Source organism: Sinohyriopsis cumingii, chromosome 17 (assembly GCF_028554795.1).
Source record: "Sinohyriopsis cumingii isolate HCF-2022 chromosome 17, ASM2855479v2, whole genome shotgun sequence".
NCBI lineage: Eukaryota > Metazoa > Mollusca > Bivalvia > Unionida > Unionidae > Sinohyriopsis > Sinohyriopsis cumingii.
Window position 1 is genome coordinate 26676056 of NC_142977.1, and position 18416 is coordinate 26694471.

Sequence of the window (18416 nt, forward strand, 5' to 3'; positions counted from 1 at the left end):
ACCCAAGTGTTGATGCAATATGGAAGAATGGACTTCTGGACTGACATCACCAATCCATAAACAGAAATTGTTAAGAAATATGGCCAAATATAATCACGATTTCATGGACTGATAAAGAATGAAATATCAGATGGTATGAAACATTGTAGATAATGCGGTAAAATCTTACATAGCGGCAAACCATCCAGTTTCACTGTCCTCAGCATTGAGCAGTTCAGACAGAGTTCGCAGGATGTCCTCTGAATGCATGTTGTTTAGCAACCGTGTGTGACCTTCACTGTTAGTTGCCAGGCAACTCAAGGCAAAACAGGCATTTTTACTGGCTCCTGCATCATCAGAGCAAAGCATCTTTGCTAAAGAAGAAATCTGAAAAATTGGAATGATAAGAAATACACATACATTCCACAGTTCAATGATTTTATTATTCAACAAATTTCAAAAGGTTTTCAAAAGCATTTAACACCTGCTCAGAATAAAGCATATAATTCTTAATTAGAAATTTCTTTGACAATCAACTAAAATGATGAGAATTTAGTGGCATCATTAGGTACCCAGTTCTGGAGTACACACAAAGATTAATTAGTGTTATCAATAAATTAAAAGCTGATGCTCCCTGGCATTGTAACTTTCAGGCCCTGCATATTTACACTAGATTTATGTTATAAATTCAGGCCCTGAATATTTACACTAGACACATGTTATAATGTTCAGGCCCTGAATATTTACACTAGACACATGTTACAATGTTCAGGCTCTGCATATTTACACTAGATACATGTCATAACTTTCAGGCCCTGCATATTTACACTACATACATGTTATAACTTTCAGGCCCTGCATATTTACACTAGATACATGTTTGATTTTCAGGCCCTGCATATGTACACTAAATTTATGTTATACCTTCAGATTTATGTTACATGTGTATAACTTTCAGGCCCTGCATACTTACAATAGAAAAATGTTAAATATTCAGGCCCTGCATATTTATGCTAGATTTGTTTTATAACTTCAGGCCCTGCATATTTACACTAGATTTATGTTACATATGTATAACTTTCAGGCCCTGCATACTAACACTAGACATGTTATAATTTTCAGGCCATGCATGTTTACACTACATTTAGGCCCTGCATATTTAGACTAGATCTAAATATTATGCTTCATATGTAACTTTCAGGCCCTGCATACTTAAACTAGACATTTGTTATAATTTGCAGGCCCTGCATATTTACACTAGATTTATGTTATAACTTCTGGCCCTGCATACTTAAACTAGATTTGTTTGTGAAAAACAGATTCTCACCATTGACCAAAAAACCTTCCTTTTAAAAATGTCCAAAACTTAAATAAATCTGAACAATTACAATACTGTCATACAAAATTAACAAGATTATTGGCATAATGCATACAAACGTCCCAAACAAATTTCATTTTGCTATTTCAAGTAGATTTTTAAAAAACTGAAAAAGTTTTCTGTCAAACTAAGATCAAAGTCACAAATGTTTCTAAAATGTGTGAAAACTGAACAAAATGCTGTAACAACCAAACTGTTTAATTACCTATACATACAAATATAATTGGCAAATTTCATTTGTCTGGGTTATCACCTATACATATAAATATAATTGGCAAATTTCATTTGTCTGGTTTATCACCTATACATACAAATATAATTGGCAAATTTCATTTGTCTGGGTTATCACCTATACATACAAATATAATTGGCAAATTTCATTTGTCTGGGTTATCACCTATACATGTGAATATACATGGCAAATTTCATTTGTCTATGTTGAGTATAATCATGCTAACAAGCATCTCGAGGCAGACAGACAGAAGGAAGTACTAATGTACAGAAGGATGGAAGGGAAGGACTATATCAAGCAAGGCATTCACCAAGCTATAGGCTTCAGTGGAGTATGTCATAGGAATGTATACAAAGCATGTAGCATGTAACTATATAGGCTTCAGTGGAGTATGCCATACGAATGTATACAAAGCATGTAGCATGTAACTATAGGCTTCAGTGGAGTATGTCATAGGAATGTATACAAAGCATGTAGCATGTAACTATAGGCTTCAGTGGAGTATGTCATAGGAATGTATACAAAGCATGTAGCATGTAACTATAGGCTTCAGTGGAGTATGTCATAGGAATGTATACAAAGCATGTAGCATGTAACTATAGGCTTCAGTGGAGTATGTCATAGGAATGTATACAAAGCATGTAGCATGTAACTATAGGCTTCAGTGGAGTATGTCATAGGAATGTATACAAAGCATGTAGCATGTAACTATAGGCTTCAGTGGAGTATGTCATAGGAATGTATACAAAGCATGTAGCATGTAACTATAGGCTTCAGTGGAGTATGTCATAGGAATGTATACAAAGCATGTAGCATGTAACTATATAGGCTTCAGTGGAGTATGCCATAGGAATGTATACAAAGCATGTAGCATGTAACTATAGGCTTCAGTGGAGTATGCCATAGGAATGTATACAAAGCATGTAGCATGTAACTATAGGCTTCAGTGGAGTATGCCATAGGAATGTATACAAAGCATGTAGCATGTAACTATAGGCTTCAGTGGAGTATGCCATAGGAATGTATACAAAGCATGTAGCATGTAACTATATAGGCTTCAGTGGAGTATGTCATAGGAATGTATACAAAGCATGTAGCATGTAACTATATAGGCTTCAGTGGAGTATGCCATAGGAATGTATACAAAGCATGTAGCATGTAACTATATAGGCTTCAGTGGAGTATGCCACAGGAATGTATACAAAGCATGTAGCATGTAACTATAGGCTTCAGTGGAGTATGTCATAGGAATGTATACAAAGCATGTAGCATGTAACTATATAGGCTTCAGTGGAGTATGTCATAGGAATGTATACAAAGCATGTAGCATGTAACTATAGGCTTCAGTGGAGTATGTCATAGGAATGTATACAAAGCATGTAGCATGTAACTATAGGCTTCAGTGGAGTATGTCATAGGAATGTATACAAAGCATGTAGCATGTAACTATAGGCTTCAGTGGAGTATGTCATAGGAATGTATACAAAGCATGTAGCATGTAACTATAGGCTTCAGTGGAGTATGTCATAGGAATGTATACAAAGCATGTAGCATGTAACTATAGGCTTCAGTGGAGTATGTCATAGGAATGTATACAAAGCATGTAGCATGTAACTATAGGCTTCAGTGGAGTATGTCATAGGAATGTATACAAAGCATGTAGCATGTAACTATAGGCTTCAGTGGAGTATGTCATAGGAATGTATACAAAGCATGTAGCATGTAACTATAGGCTTCAGTGGAGTATGTCATAGGAATGTATACAAAGCATGTAGCATGTAACTATATAGGCTTCAGTGGAGTATGCCATAGGAATGTATACAAAGCATGTAGCATGTAACTATAGGCTTCAGTGGAGTATGCCATAGGAATGTATACAAAGCATGTAGCATGTAACTATAGGCTTCAGTGGAGTATGCCATAGGAATGTATACAAAGCATGTAGCATGTAACTATAGGCTTCAGTGGAGTATGCCATAGGAATGTATACAAAGCATGTAGCATGTAACTATATAGGCTTCAGTGGAGTATGTCATAGGAATGTATACAAAGCATGTAGCATGTAACTATATAGGCTTCAGTGGAGTATGCCATAGGAATGTATACAAAGCATGTAGCATGTAACTATATAGGCTTCAGTGGAGTATGCCACAGGAATGTATACAAAGCATGTAGCATGTAACTATAGGCTTCAGTGGAGTATGTCATAGGAATGTATACAAAGCATGTAGCATGTAACTATATAGGCTTCAGTGGAGTATGTCATAGGAATGTATACAAAGCATGTAGCATGTAACTATAGGCTTCAGTGGAGTATGTCATAGGAATGTATACAAAGCATGTAGCATGTAACTATAGGCTTCAGTGGAGTATGTCATAGGAATGTATACAAAGCATGTAGCATGTAACTATAGGCTTCAGTGGAGTATGTCATAGGAATGTATACAAAGCATGTAGCATGTAACTATAGGCTTCAGTGGAGTATGTCATAGGAATGTATACAAAGCATGTAGCATGTAACTATAGGCTTCAGTGGAGTATGTCATAGGAATGTATACAAAGCATGTAGCATGTAACTATATAGGCTTCAGTGGAGTATGCCATAGGAATGTATACAAAGCATGTAGCATGTAACTATAGGCTTCAGTGGAGTATGCCATAGGAATGTATACAAAGCATGTAGCATGTAACTATAGGCTTCAGTGGAATATGTCATACGAATGTATACAAAGCATGTAGCATAAAACAATATATTTGTATGAGTGCTGGCATACATTACTGATAAAAAGCACATGGTATATAATGATATAAGGTTATAATGTTATGAAATTCATAATTTTATATCATAATGCAATGCATGAGGGCCATTTATCTGTATATGAGACAAGCTGATATAATGTGGGAGGGGTTGGGGGAAAGCAATAATATACAGGAATAATATTTATTTATTTATTTTCAAATAGCAAAAACCTGCCTTTATAAGGTATGTATCAAAAAATGGTATTGATACAATTAAATCGCTCAGGTCTGTAACTTGTACCAGTGTAAAAAGTCACTAATGTGCTGGTAAATCAGGGTCTATACTGTTTGTTCTACTGATTTCTCCTAATAAACCACAGAGAACTGGATCTACTGGCACATTAAGTGATGAAAGACTTGAGTCTATGCAGTTTACAGTTGGACTCAACTGCCAAGCAAGTATATATGGTATTGAAACAAAAAAGGGAGCAATCTCAAATGCTTTAGTTCTCATATGGTTCACCAAAAGAATGAAACTGAAGATGCATCATTTATGGCCATTCAACCATTTCTATTTAAAACCATGTACAAATTAAGGTTTTTTGGGGGTTCAAGTTTACATGTATAGTTGATGTTAATCTAATTCCTCCAGTTATTGGGGGTTACCATCCATATACCTGAAAACTATGGATACTAGTTATGTATGCTGTATCTTAAAAGAAATGAATGAAAATTAAGCCTACACTAATTGTTATGAATTGAATTTGGCAACCAAATTATGTTTTCCTGAGAAACAGCTGCTATATCATTATAAACTTAACCAAGACATCCCTGACTGTTCCAGCTCTGCTGTTCTGAGAAAGAGAACAACAAGAAAAGAATGAAAGAAGAAAGAAAGAGACAATCAAAGATACAGTGACAACCAAAGAAATTGTCTGTATTTCAAACACTTAAGGGAGAGAGTGATTCATGATCTATCTACGGGTGGGTGGGTGGGTTGATTTTTTAGAAGAGATGGATATTTGATTCAAAAGACTGACTTTCACTGTTTTGTCACTGTAACAAGTGTACTTACATGACCTAAAAATTGGTGGGAGGATTGTGAGTTACTTTCACTGAATCAATATACAACTCACTTTAAACCTGCCACTGTACATAGGTTCTATAAATACTGGGTACATACAGAGTGTGTTTATGTGTGAGTTAAGTAGGTTGTTTGCAGATCAATATAATCCTTTGTACTGAGTCCAATTAGTCAAGTACATAGATTTACAACTTTAAATATATGGTTCCAGGTGGGCTAGAGTTTAAATGTAAACAAAACAGTGATCAAGTTTAGCATAAATCTAGGCATGAAAAACTTGAAATTGACATCAAGTGTAATCTCTTACACTGCATGCAAGTGAAAACATGCTACAAGAGTGATTGTAACTCCATCCCCATGCGGTCAAAAACTCATGAAACTATAATAATAACATATTTTATAACTTTTACAAACAATGTTGATGTCCAGAATGACAAGAGAGAATACTTTTACTACTGAGAAAACACTCTCTGATAGCAGTTTATCTTTTTATTACCTTGTGTTTAGTTTTCACCTTCTGTAAAGTTTGCTTCAAAAAGCAAAGCCTCTAGCTAGAAAACATGGGGTTGTTTGTACAGCGGAAACAAAATGCCAAATTTTCCTATTCTAATATTTGCTGAATATATTCAAATAGAATTTAATGTTTGTTGAATACATGCTGACTGTATTGAGAGATAATTTAAAATAGTTGTTGAATATTTGCTTAACATACTGAAATAGGATCTGAATATTTGCTGAACATATTAAGATAGCTTTTGAATATTTGTTGATGTTAATGAAGATATTTATATTTATCCTATATTTTTGTGCTTAAAGTAGTACTTATTAACACCACCTAATCTCTCCTAAACTGAAATGAAAACACATTGCACTCAGAACTGAAATTTTACATTGAACGCAGAACTGAAAACAGTGAACACAGAAATGAAAACACTGTTAATACCGTCAACCAAATCTATTTAAAAGATGATTCTGAGGATTCAGATTAAAATCCAATGAATATAGGTAGTATTTTCCATTTAGCTTCCAACTCGGTACGACTATAAATGTTTCTCTCAGTGACAGAAGACTGACAGTAAAGAAGGGAAAGCACTTAGATGAGGGGATTATCAAAAAGAAATTATCTGAGATTTGGATTTGGATTTTTTAATAGAATTAACAAATTTTCAGTCATATCATCATGATGTCTGCAGTGTGGCAGCTTAATGTGATGTAAAGCACTGGAAGCATCATGCCACAGACATGTTGCATCATGTCCCACCCAGTCACATTATTCTGACACCAGGCCGACCAGTCTTAATACTGATCATCAAGGAAGGCAGATGTTAGTAGTATTATATAAGTATTTGGTATGACTTGTCTGGGGTTCAAACCCATTATGGGGTAGGGTCAGGTGATAATAGTGGAATTGACTACAAATGGCTACAAATGGCCACGACCAAGCAAAAATGTCCACAACAGGTCACCAGGTAATTTTAAGTCTGGTTCACTGATACATCAATGGATTGTTAACTTTGATATGACCCCTATTCTGCAACATGTTGACTTTGATATAACGTCTATTCTGTACCATGTTGACTTTGATATGACCTCTATTTTGTACCATGTTGACTTTGATATGACCTCTATTTTGTACCATGTTGACTTTGATATGACCTCTATTTTGTACCATGTTGACTTTGATATGACCTCTATTTTGTACAATGTTGGTTTTGATATGACCCCTATTCTGTACTATATTTTTCATCAACTTGTTTTATTACATGTTACATGTATTGTTTCAAGAGTGCATGAATTACAAATGAATAGAAATGAACAATGTGACTATTTTGAATTGATTGTCTTTTTAGTGGATGTTCAAAATTTGGTTACTTGTTGTTGTTGTTTTTCAAGACTTGAAAGGCTTTACATGGTCGACAGTAATAACTGGTGGAAGAAGAACCCCAGTAGGAACCAGCAACCAATGGGAAGATACTGGCAAGCTTTTTCACGTACCCACATTGGCCAAATCTGAGACTAGAACCGACACGACAGATGTGAGATGAAAGTTATCACAAAAGGTGTACGGTTTAAACCACTCAGCCACCCAGGTCACTGATTTCAGGTGATTTAGCAGGATTGGTGCTTGTCTTTTCTAAACTAATTCAATGCTGCATTCCATTTTGCCTTGATTGTTTCTCTCACAAAACATTATGCCAAAAATGTTTAGTTATAAGAATATTCATAAACAAATTTTATATATTAAAAAATTTAAGAAATTATTCTGATTTTAAAATTTGTCTATTAGTTTCAGTTCCAGAAACTTTTATTATTGATCTGAGTGAAATGAAAACTGAATGCAAATGAAATGAAAACTGAATGCAGATGAAAACTGAATGCATATGAAATGAAGATTGCATGCAAATGAAATGAAAACTGAATGCAAATGAAATGAAGATTGTATGCAAAAGAGAATAGACACAAATAAAAGAATGTCCACAAACAGGTCCAAATAAGACCATTTTTAAAGAATTTAAAATGGAAAGGCACAATATGTAGAATGTTGAATGATAAATGTTAAACAAAAATGGCATGAAATGCTGAAACTCATAAACTGATTTGATCATCAATTACTTTCAGGATATTTGCATGACCATAATCCATGATCATATCTCTTGCACTGACAATTTTTCATCTTTACAAACCATAACATTGCTCTTGCTGAGGCAAACATAACAAACAAAAATGTGGTGAATATATCGGATCAATGCGATGTGGTGATTATATCAGATCAATGCAATGTGGTGATTACATCAGATCAATGCGATGTGGTGATTATATCTGATCGATGTGATGTGGTGATTATCTCTGTACAATGCAATGTGGTGATTATCTCTGTACAATGTGATGTGATTCTCTCTGTACAATGTGATGTGGTGATTATCTCTGTGCAATGCAATGTGGTGATTATCTCTGTACAATCTTTATTTCAAAAAAATTAAACTAGAGTTTATCGACAATGGACCACAACTATATATTTACACTTACATTTTATTGTAAAGTCAATGCTGTAATTTATGCTTTATGCATTTGCTATTTCTCAAAGCAAGTTTATAATACGACAAGATATAAAAGCTACAGTTCTCTCAATTTTAAGCTAACAAAAATTAAACCTTACTTCAATAAATGTATTTTTATTTCATTCCAAACAAGTGAAAATGAAAGGAAACAATAAACATGAAATCTAAATGGACCATAAACATCAAGAGCCCCTCAAAGGTACTGAAGCACTTTTAACTTGCCAGGAAACCTTCCATGAATCCAAAAAAGACCATTTCTTTTTGCTGAGTGTAGAAACCATCTTTGATATTCATTACCAGAAAAAAGATTTTCAAACAGTTACCTTGGCAGACATATTGGAAGTAAGAAAGGCACCATTTTCAACCAGGTACAATTAAATATCATAAGAAGTCTTCCAGTGGGACCCAGTGTTGATACAACTGTCCAATTAGCATAGGCAGCCAAAACAAGTTTTTCAAGTTGGCCACCATAGTGGACATATTGAAGGTCAGGCCACCACCATTTTCATTTAGGACCAATGAAATGTCAAAAGAAGTCTTCTGGTGAAAAGTCCAAGCTGATATGATTTTCTGGTCAGAAAGAATAGCTATAACAAGATTTTCAAGATTGCTCAAGTGGCAGTAATATATATGTGAAGCCAAATTGGCATTATTTTGATTTGGGACCAACTAGAAGTCTTTCAGTCAAAACCTTATGCAGATATGACCATATGTTAGGTGAAGTAGCAAAACAAGCAGCACCATTTTCATTTTGGACCAACTAGACTTTGTGATGCATGTGTGTAAAGTTTTATAGCAATCTTCCAAGAAATTTAGGAGGTGTAGTGAACCCAAACTTGTATGAAAGGACAAGATGGAAGATGAACAATGGACCATTCCAGAAGCTCATCTGCTCTATGACCAGTAGAGCTATTAAAATCATGCAATGACAGATGATACATATACATGAACATAATTCAAACAGAATGCAAATGGAACAAAAATGAAATGCAAATTGAGCACAAATGGAAAACAAATGGAATGCAAATGGAACACTTACAGAATGCAAATGAAGTGCAGATTTGGTAACATTACCCATTTCAAGGCTGACAAAAGCTGTGAATGATAAAGTGCATTTAACAAGCACAATCAACCATTTACTCCTATACCTAGTCAAATTTCATACCTTTCTTATCGGAAACAAATCACTAATTTGTTGAAATTGAACTAGCTCATATTACTGCAAATCATACAGTTTTCATGATCAAAACAATCAAAGCAATTATAGCGGCCAAACATAAATTCATAGTAAAGCTCCAACACTGCCATTACGTTCTAAACCATCTTAATACTGAATCCTGAAAGATATTGTCCTAAACATCATAGGGTTCCATTAAATCAGATAATAACTATGTTTTGTCCCATTATGAGCCATGTCATTTCTCCCCTGAACTGAGATTCTGGCCATTTTTCACATGTGTATGAGTTAATCCGGTGTTGATCAGCAACAACCATGGTTTGACCAATTTCAGCCCGAAGCTGCAACACAAGATTTGATGATGTCACCATTGTAAGAAATAAAAAGTTAACACCATGCTGTGACAGATTGTCTTCAGCCCTAGTCTGTGCTTCGATGTATATTCCAGTGCTGATCATCACTACTCTCCTGAGTCTTATTTTTTTATCTAATGTATGCATTTTCATTACAAATTCGCTTACATAAGCAGAAATGCATCTCTTTATTTCACTCTTGATTCAATTTGTGCAACAAGTGCAAATGTTTTATTAGATTATTCACAAATGGAATTTGTTGAATGCATCACATAACTACATTTGGAGCTCTCTTGAAAAAGATTGGAATTACAATCGACTTTATTGACTGAATTAAGGGTTGGCACCTCTTAATTCTAAATTGAATATCTCAATGTTCTTTAAGCCTAACATCCTGATTATTTCAAAGAACAGTTTATGTATAATAGCTCTTTTAACAAATGATTTCCTTCCTTTCAAACTTAAGTTAGATTGAAAGAATGGTGAAATTTATGATAGATGGCAGCAATTGGCAGCTTTAATATATAGAAACTTGGTTATACAACATAACATATTTAATCAAGTAGCAAAATGTGACATAATACAAACACTGTACACTTAAGAAATTATTATCTGGGTAAATTTCATGAGTACACACCAATGACATTGTAAACTGTACATACAGTAGAACCTGTGTTGAAAAAATGCCCTTTCTGTCAAAACAGTGTGGTCTCTCAAGACAGGTGGTCTCATATTATAGGTCACAATACTATATCATTGATCAATTTGTGTTTTGAGGACTTTGTCACTCAAGACAGTGGTCTTTCAAAGGACTGGTCTTTCAAGACAAGTTTTAATGTACTAGAAGAGTTATCTCCTGTTCTCTATTTTGCAAGCTCTTCACTTTGGAGGTGACTCTTCCTTCCATTAATGTCAAGATGAAATAAAACATAGGTAAGATTTATTTTTGACACTGAATTCAATCATGAAGTAAAGTCATAAGACATTTACCATAAAAAGTAATAATACATTTGCCATGTAAAATGGTAACAATACACCTGCCATACAAAGTGGTAACAAGACATCTGCCATACAAAGTGGTAACAAGACATCTGCAATGCAAAGTGGTAACAAGACATCTGCCATGCAAAGTGGTAACATCTGCCATGCAAAGTGGTAGCAAGACATCTGCCATGCAAAGTGGTAACAAGACATCTGCCATGCAAAGTGGTAACAAGACATATGCCATACAAAGTGGTAACATCTCCCATACAGAGTGGTAACAAGACATCGGCTATACAAAGTGGTAACATCTGCCATGCAAAGTGGTAACAAGACATCTGCCATGCAAAGTGGTACAAAACATTTGCCATGCATAGGGGTAATAAAACATTTGCCATGTAATGGTAACAAAGCATTTGCCATGTAAAGTAGTAGCAAGACATCTGCTATACAAAGTGGTAACAAGACATCTGCTATGCAAAGTGGTAACAAGACATCTGCCATGGAGTGGTAACAAAACATCTGCAATGTAAAGTGGTAACAAGACATTGGCTATCAATTGGTCACAAAACTTCGCCATGTAATGGTAACAAAGCATTTGCCATGTAAAGTAGTAGCAAGACATCTGCTATGCAAAGTGGTAACAAGACATCTGCCGTGGAGTGGTAACAAAACATCTAAATGTAAAGTGGCAACAAGACATTGGCTTGGCTATGAATTGGTAACAAAACTTTGCCATGTAAAGTGGAAACAAAACAACTGCCATGTAAAGTGGTAACAATACATTTGCCATGTAAAGTGGTAACAAGACATCTACCATGAATTGGTAACAAAACTTTGCCATGTAAAGTGGAAACAAAACAACTGCCATGTAAAGTGGTAACAATATATTTGCCATGTAAAGTGGTAACAAGACATCTGCCATGAAGTGGTAACAAAACATTTACCACATAAAGTGGTAGTATGATTCTACCATGAAGTGGTAACAAAACAACTGCCATGTAAAGTGGTAACAAAACATTTGCCATGTAAAGTGGTAACAAGACATCTACCATGAAGTGGTAACAAAACATCTGCCATGTAAAGTGGTAACAAGACATCTACCATGAAGTGGTAACAAAACATTTGCCATGTAAAGTGGTAACAAGACAAATACCATGCAAAATTGTAACAAGACATTTGTCATGCAAAGTGGTAACAAGACATCTGCCATACAAGTGGAAAGTGTCAAGAATTTGCATGATGTTTTAGGTGGGTTTAGCAAGCCACTAGCCTTCAACAAGGCATACTGGGGTCAAGAAATATAAATTTATTAATATTTTGTAAAACATTTTGACAGAACAAAAGAGGGATGTGTACTTATTAAGGCACATGTTGGGATAACATCAAATGTCGTAGTTGAGGTCAATTTATTTTGGAAATGTATCATCTTTTTTTCTCTCATGATTTCACTGTAAATTACTGAAAATAAGAATTAGTCAATTACTGATCACATTTCAGCAGCTGTTATAACTAATTTTCTGTCTGGTATTATTTGAAATGTGGGAGGAGCTTTTAATTTACCTTCACCAATATTATGAATCTGTCATATGACGTCAAAAGGTGTGTTCTTGCACATTTAATCCATTGAATTTTGTTGGAATACATTCCACAAATATTTGAACAGGAAAATTTATTATTTGTTTTAGCTCTACAACACAACTGTTTCATTTCTTGTCTTTGAAACGGAGACATGAATTAATTTTTCTTATAATATAAATAATAAGTACATGTCAACATACTGATTATGTTTGTTCTGAGGGTAAACCACTTAAGCTGTGCTCATTTTACCTTAAAGACCACCTCATGGAAATAAAGTCACCTCTTTTTGAAGTTACCTATAGCATTAAAATTAAATCACAACATTTTCATAAGCATACATAATTTTGACCTATAGGCAAAACTGATTTGTTTCTGATTTCACAACTGATATTATTTTTGCCTGTTGACATTAGAAGTTTTTCCAACCATAAATACAAATTAAAAAACATATAATTATTTATTTTCTGAGTGTTGTGAATAGTCTGGGTTTCATTTAATGAACAACAGTGTTTAAAATCACATTCAATAAGATGCTTTCTAATTTTGGCAATATTTTAAGCACTTGCATGATATATATTATAAAGTTTGATTCAGTCAATGGCTACCTTTACATGCTGGTCCCTATTCAGGGTCAGTTGCAAATTTGCAACAATGTAAAGCAGACAAATGCAGTGTTAATGAATTATAAAGACAATGTGTGCATATCTAAGGTAATTTTTTTAATAAAAAGAATCAAATTAGGTGTTGCAATCATGATTCATTCCAATAAATAGAGAACAAAAAATGAAGTATTTGTGCCATAACAGGAGGAATTGTTGGTGGAATGAAGTTGGGAAGGTCTTTAAATACATACACAGCCAAATAAATCTTTACTTCACCAGCAATCCCTCCTATTATGATCCAAATCCCTAAGGAAAATATTTGGATGACATGCCAAACTCTGACCAACTGACCAAAGAATGTTCTTAGCATGAAACCAGAAACACAAGATAATTTTTTAAAGGTTTTTAGGTCAAAAGACAACTGTATTAGCCAAAACGAAAATTCATGTCAACAGTAACACACCTATCCACTATGTATACTGTCAATAGTAACACACCTATACACTATGTATACTGTCAATAGTAACACACCTATCCACCATGTATACTGTCAATAGTAACACACCTATCCACTATGTATACTGTCAACAGTAACACACCTATCCACTATGTATACTGTCAACAGTAACACACCTATCCACTATGTACACTGTCAATAGTAACACACCTATATGCTATGTATACTGTCAATAGTAACACACCTATCCACTATGTACACTGTCAACAGTAACACACCTATACACTATGTAGGCTATTAACATTAACACACCTATCACACCTATACACTATGTATACTGTCAACAGTAACACACCTATACACTATGTATACTGTCAATAGTAACACACCTATCCACTATGTACACTGTCAACAGTAACACACCTATACACTATGCACACTATTAAAAGTAACATACCTATAAACTATGCACACTATTAATAGTAACACACCTATACACTATGTACACTATAAATAGTAACACATCTATACTCTATGTACACCATCATCAGTAACAGACCTATACACTATGTACACCATCAATAGTAATACACCTATCCTAACTTTGCAGAACGTTTATCATGATGTTGGAATAATATGATTTATGTTATTTGATGATTATATCTCTCATTATGTAACTTTTTAGCATAGGCCGCCTAAACAATTGTAATACTGAATAATAATTTTGACCAAAAAAAGAATACCAACCATGTTCTGGCAATAGAAAGACAGTACTCCCTCATTCTGTTTTTAACCATGGGAGGTGTATAGTAAGACTGCCTTATAATGAGGTACATATCATTTAATATTGCTTAATAAGATGGAATCCATGACCATTCTTGCCTTATAACCAGAACTGTTAAAATGAAGGGCAATATGGAGAGGGAGTGCTGCATATGGTGAATCCATTGACAAGTGGTTAACTGCTGATTTCATACATGTATTTTTATTCCTCAAACATTTTCTTTCTTGGATTTTACACATACAACTTAACATACACAATTTTACACATACAGCAATCACAGTTTTACACATACAACTTAACACATACAACTTCAACTCATACATTTTAACACAATTTTACATGTACAACTTAACACATACATTTTACACATACATCATACAATTTTACACATAAACACAGACAACTAAACTCATACATTTAACTCACACATTTTAACACATACAATTTTACACAAACAACTTAGCACATACCACAGAACTCATACATTTTAACACATAAAATTTTACATGTACAACTTAACAATATAATTGTACACATACCACATACAATTTTACACATACAACTTAACAAATACAACCTTACTCATACATTTTAACACATAAAATTTTAAACATGTAACTTGACACATACAACTTAACTCATATATTTTAACACATGCAATTGAACACACACACAACTTAACTCATACATTTCAATACATACAATTTTATACATATAACTTAACACATACAACTTTACACACACAGTTTAACACATACAATTTTACATATACAGCTTAACACATATAAATTTACACATACAACATAACACATACAACCTTACAAGTACAATTAAACAATTTAAACTCAGTTTTTATCATATATACACACTAACAAGTCAAGTCCATCTGAAAGCAACACAGACCATGATTGGCCATCACATACTGTGCCAGCAGATCAAGGTCAACATTCTTTGTTTTAGATTACTCCTAACAAAATGCAAGACCCATATCTGTCAGTGCATTACACAACAACATATCCTGGTAGTTTGAATTGGGACTTGGCTTATAAGTGAGTATACATGGTAGGTACCAGGGAAACATTGTTTTCTAATATTTGTTTTTATTTTCACATTATTCTGGAGCAGATGTTTAAAAACTGACCTTGTTAGGGTGGCCCAAAGCTGACATTGTTATAGGGTGGCCTCTATTAAAAACCTACATTCTAAATGGATTGTTTCCTTTAACATTCATCAAACAGGTAATAATTTCATTGACAATAATGACAAAATTTTAGGTATTCAGATTTAATTAAAGTTGAACTGAGCAAGTAAACATTCATATTTTAAGCTATTTACAGACACTCTGTGACAACTTCTGAAAAGACTGAAAAGTGAAATAGTGTTATGGACTGTGGTGGCAGACTGGCACATACAACAAATTCCAGTAAATCATATTGATCTTGCCATGCAAAAATAGAACCAGTCTATTGTGAAGTGTCCAATACAATTAACTGACTTAATTAACCGTGAAGAAAGTTAACATTTATGTATCCTAAAAATTATTTACATAAACTTTATGCAGATAATTTGTGGGCCATCTTGAATTGGCTTGCAGTCTGAGATTTTGGAAAAGGTTTATTGGCTCCTATTTCCCACCATAATTATAATAATCCCTTGCATTCCAAAAACTTGTACACTGGCATTGATAGATGACACTTTTCAATGAGGTCACTGTGACCAATCTTTATCATGCATATTGAGAGAGATATGTTAATAAAACTGTAAGAGGATGATGATATAGTTTACCATATATACTTGTTTATAACTCAAGTCAAACTGCAAACAAGATAGACTTGGATGTGCCAGAGCATGTTGTTTGTTCTACTGATTACTCTAAATCATACTGACCCAGGTCAGCTGGCTCAGTATGCAATGTCAGATCTTGGTCTGTGTACCTGGTAGTTTGCAGTTGGACTTGACATTTAAGTAGTATATATGGTACATAAAAGGGATCAATCATTGCAAACAACACAGTACACTGTCAAACTAAAATGGACATTCTTCTTTATGTATCAAGGGTAAAAAATCTAAGAACATGACTTGACCTGTTCATCACTGTTCTTTTGTTGTCTTTTAAAACATTATAAATGTGAAGATTTGATGGTTCTACATGTATTTGTGATAAATCAAAATCATATCTAATAGAATATGTATACGTGTATAGGTATCATATCAATGTCCAACATTTTCCATTTTGATAATGCTGAAGAAATTTGTAAAAGTCATGACAACAATGGCTAAATAAAGGAATAAAAACTACTGTTACAAATCTCATCAGCTGTATGTAAATAAATATTTAGGGCGTTTAGGGATCTGCCTTTTTAGAAAACTACAATGAAAGTCACTTGAAAAGTAGACTTTAATTGTATTTTCATTCATTACATTAGTTTTACAAACTAAAGGCGAAACTTTCAGTGGCCAAGTGGTCTAAAGCACTTGCCTTTGCCAATCACTGCCATCTCACCTTTGTCTGCATAGGTTTGAGTCACGGGCTTAACCAGATGGAGGCAACAAGTTTATCAACAGGGTCAGGAACATTTAAAAAAGTTATAGAACAATTCTGGCACTGTGCTTTAAAGATTTTACTGTTTTTCACTCATGCGTTTTACAAGGTTTCTGACTGAATCATGTTTGCTACAGACCTTTTGCCTGGCATTATATAGCCAGCATTGTGCTGATATGCCAAGAAAAGGATTCAGATGATCACCAAGATACAAAAAAGAGACTTTTTTTCACAATTTTCACCAATAACAAAATCAGTACAAGTCTTAAACAATCCATGAATCTCACATATCTAAGCAATAAACCAAGCTGCATCTGTAGTTAGTGTGACAGCTACATAATCAGTGGATTCTGACCAAACAAGCCCTACCTGGTTGAGCTGGGTAAGAAACTTCACTACTACTACCTCAGTGCAAAATAGTCTTTCATGTTCTGATGTGCTGCAACACCATTTAGTTATTATTTGGTCATTTAAACAATGGCACGAGAACTGACATGATCATATTTATACAAATAACAGAAATATGTACTGGACAACTTTGTTTTAAAAAATTCAAAATCAAAATTGAACAGTTTTGAAATTCATCAGTTCAACCATATAAGTCAAGCCCAGATACAAACTGCAGAGACCCAGATCTATGCCAGCAGAAGTATGTCCAGTATGATGCAATTAATGAACAAAGTTTAAAGTCAATCAAGGGCCATAACTCCAAAGATTTTTATTCTGGAAAACATTTAAAATCAAATCTCACCTAGGTTTTTTAAATGTAAAGCCACATACAAAATTTAGCTTTAATCCATGAAATTGTTCAAAATATCTCTGAAATCCAATATGGACACCATGGCACATATGTATATATTGATTTGAGTTTCCTTTGTATTGCTTCTGTCAAATTTTCCAGCAAAAACAAATTGTAAATAGAAATTAACTTGCAACATGATAGGAATCCAAGATGACTTTCTCCCATTGGTAAACTGTGTCACACACAATTGTGTAAAACTAAGAGAATAAAAACTGACTCACCATTCTTTCAGAATCTGTCAGTGCCAAAAGTCGCTTTCTACCAGTCTCCATATCACAAAGACGACCAATGGCAAAGGCGGCATTCATCCCTCTTCCTGCTCAGTAATGGAGGGAAATTAATTAGAAATCCCATTACCTTAATATTAATTAGAAAACCAACAACCTTTATATTAATTAGAAAACCAATCACCTGTATATCAATTGGAAAACCTTCATCCATCTTCCTGACCAGTAATGGAGGGAAATTAATTAGAAAACCCATTACCTTTGTAAAAATTACAAAACCAATTACCTTTGTAAAAATTACAAAACCAATTACCTTTATATTATTTAGAAAAGCAATGAAATTTATATTAATTAGAAAACCCAATAAGTTTATATTAATTAGAAAACCAATTGCCTTTATATTAATTACAAAAACCCATTACCTTTATATATACTTCAA

The 18416-nt window shown here is 33.9% G+C and overlaps 1 protein-coding gene across 1 annotated transcript in view; it reads right to left on the minus strand.

Moving 5' to 3' along the window:
* The window catches only part of LOC149778292 (uncharacterized), a 170702-nt gene that overhangs the window by 128297 nt on the left and 23989 nt on the right, over positions 1 to 18416 (minus strand). The window contains exons 5-6 of the mRNA XM_089938317.1: positions 17972 to 18066; positions 170 to 366 (exon numbers count right to left, since the gene is read on the minus strand). Of these exons, the coding sequence (XP_089794443.1) occupies positions 170 to 366; positions 17972 to 18066 (292 nt within the window). The remainder of the gene's footprint in view (positions 1 to 169; positions 367 to 17971; positions 18067 to 18416) is intronic.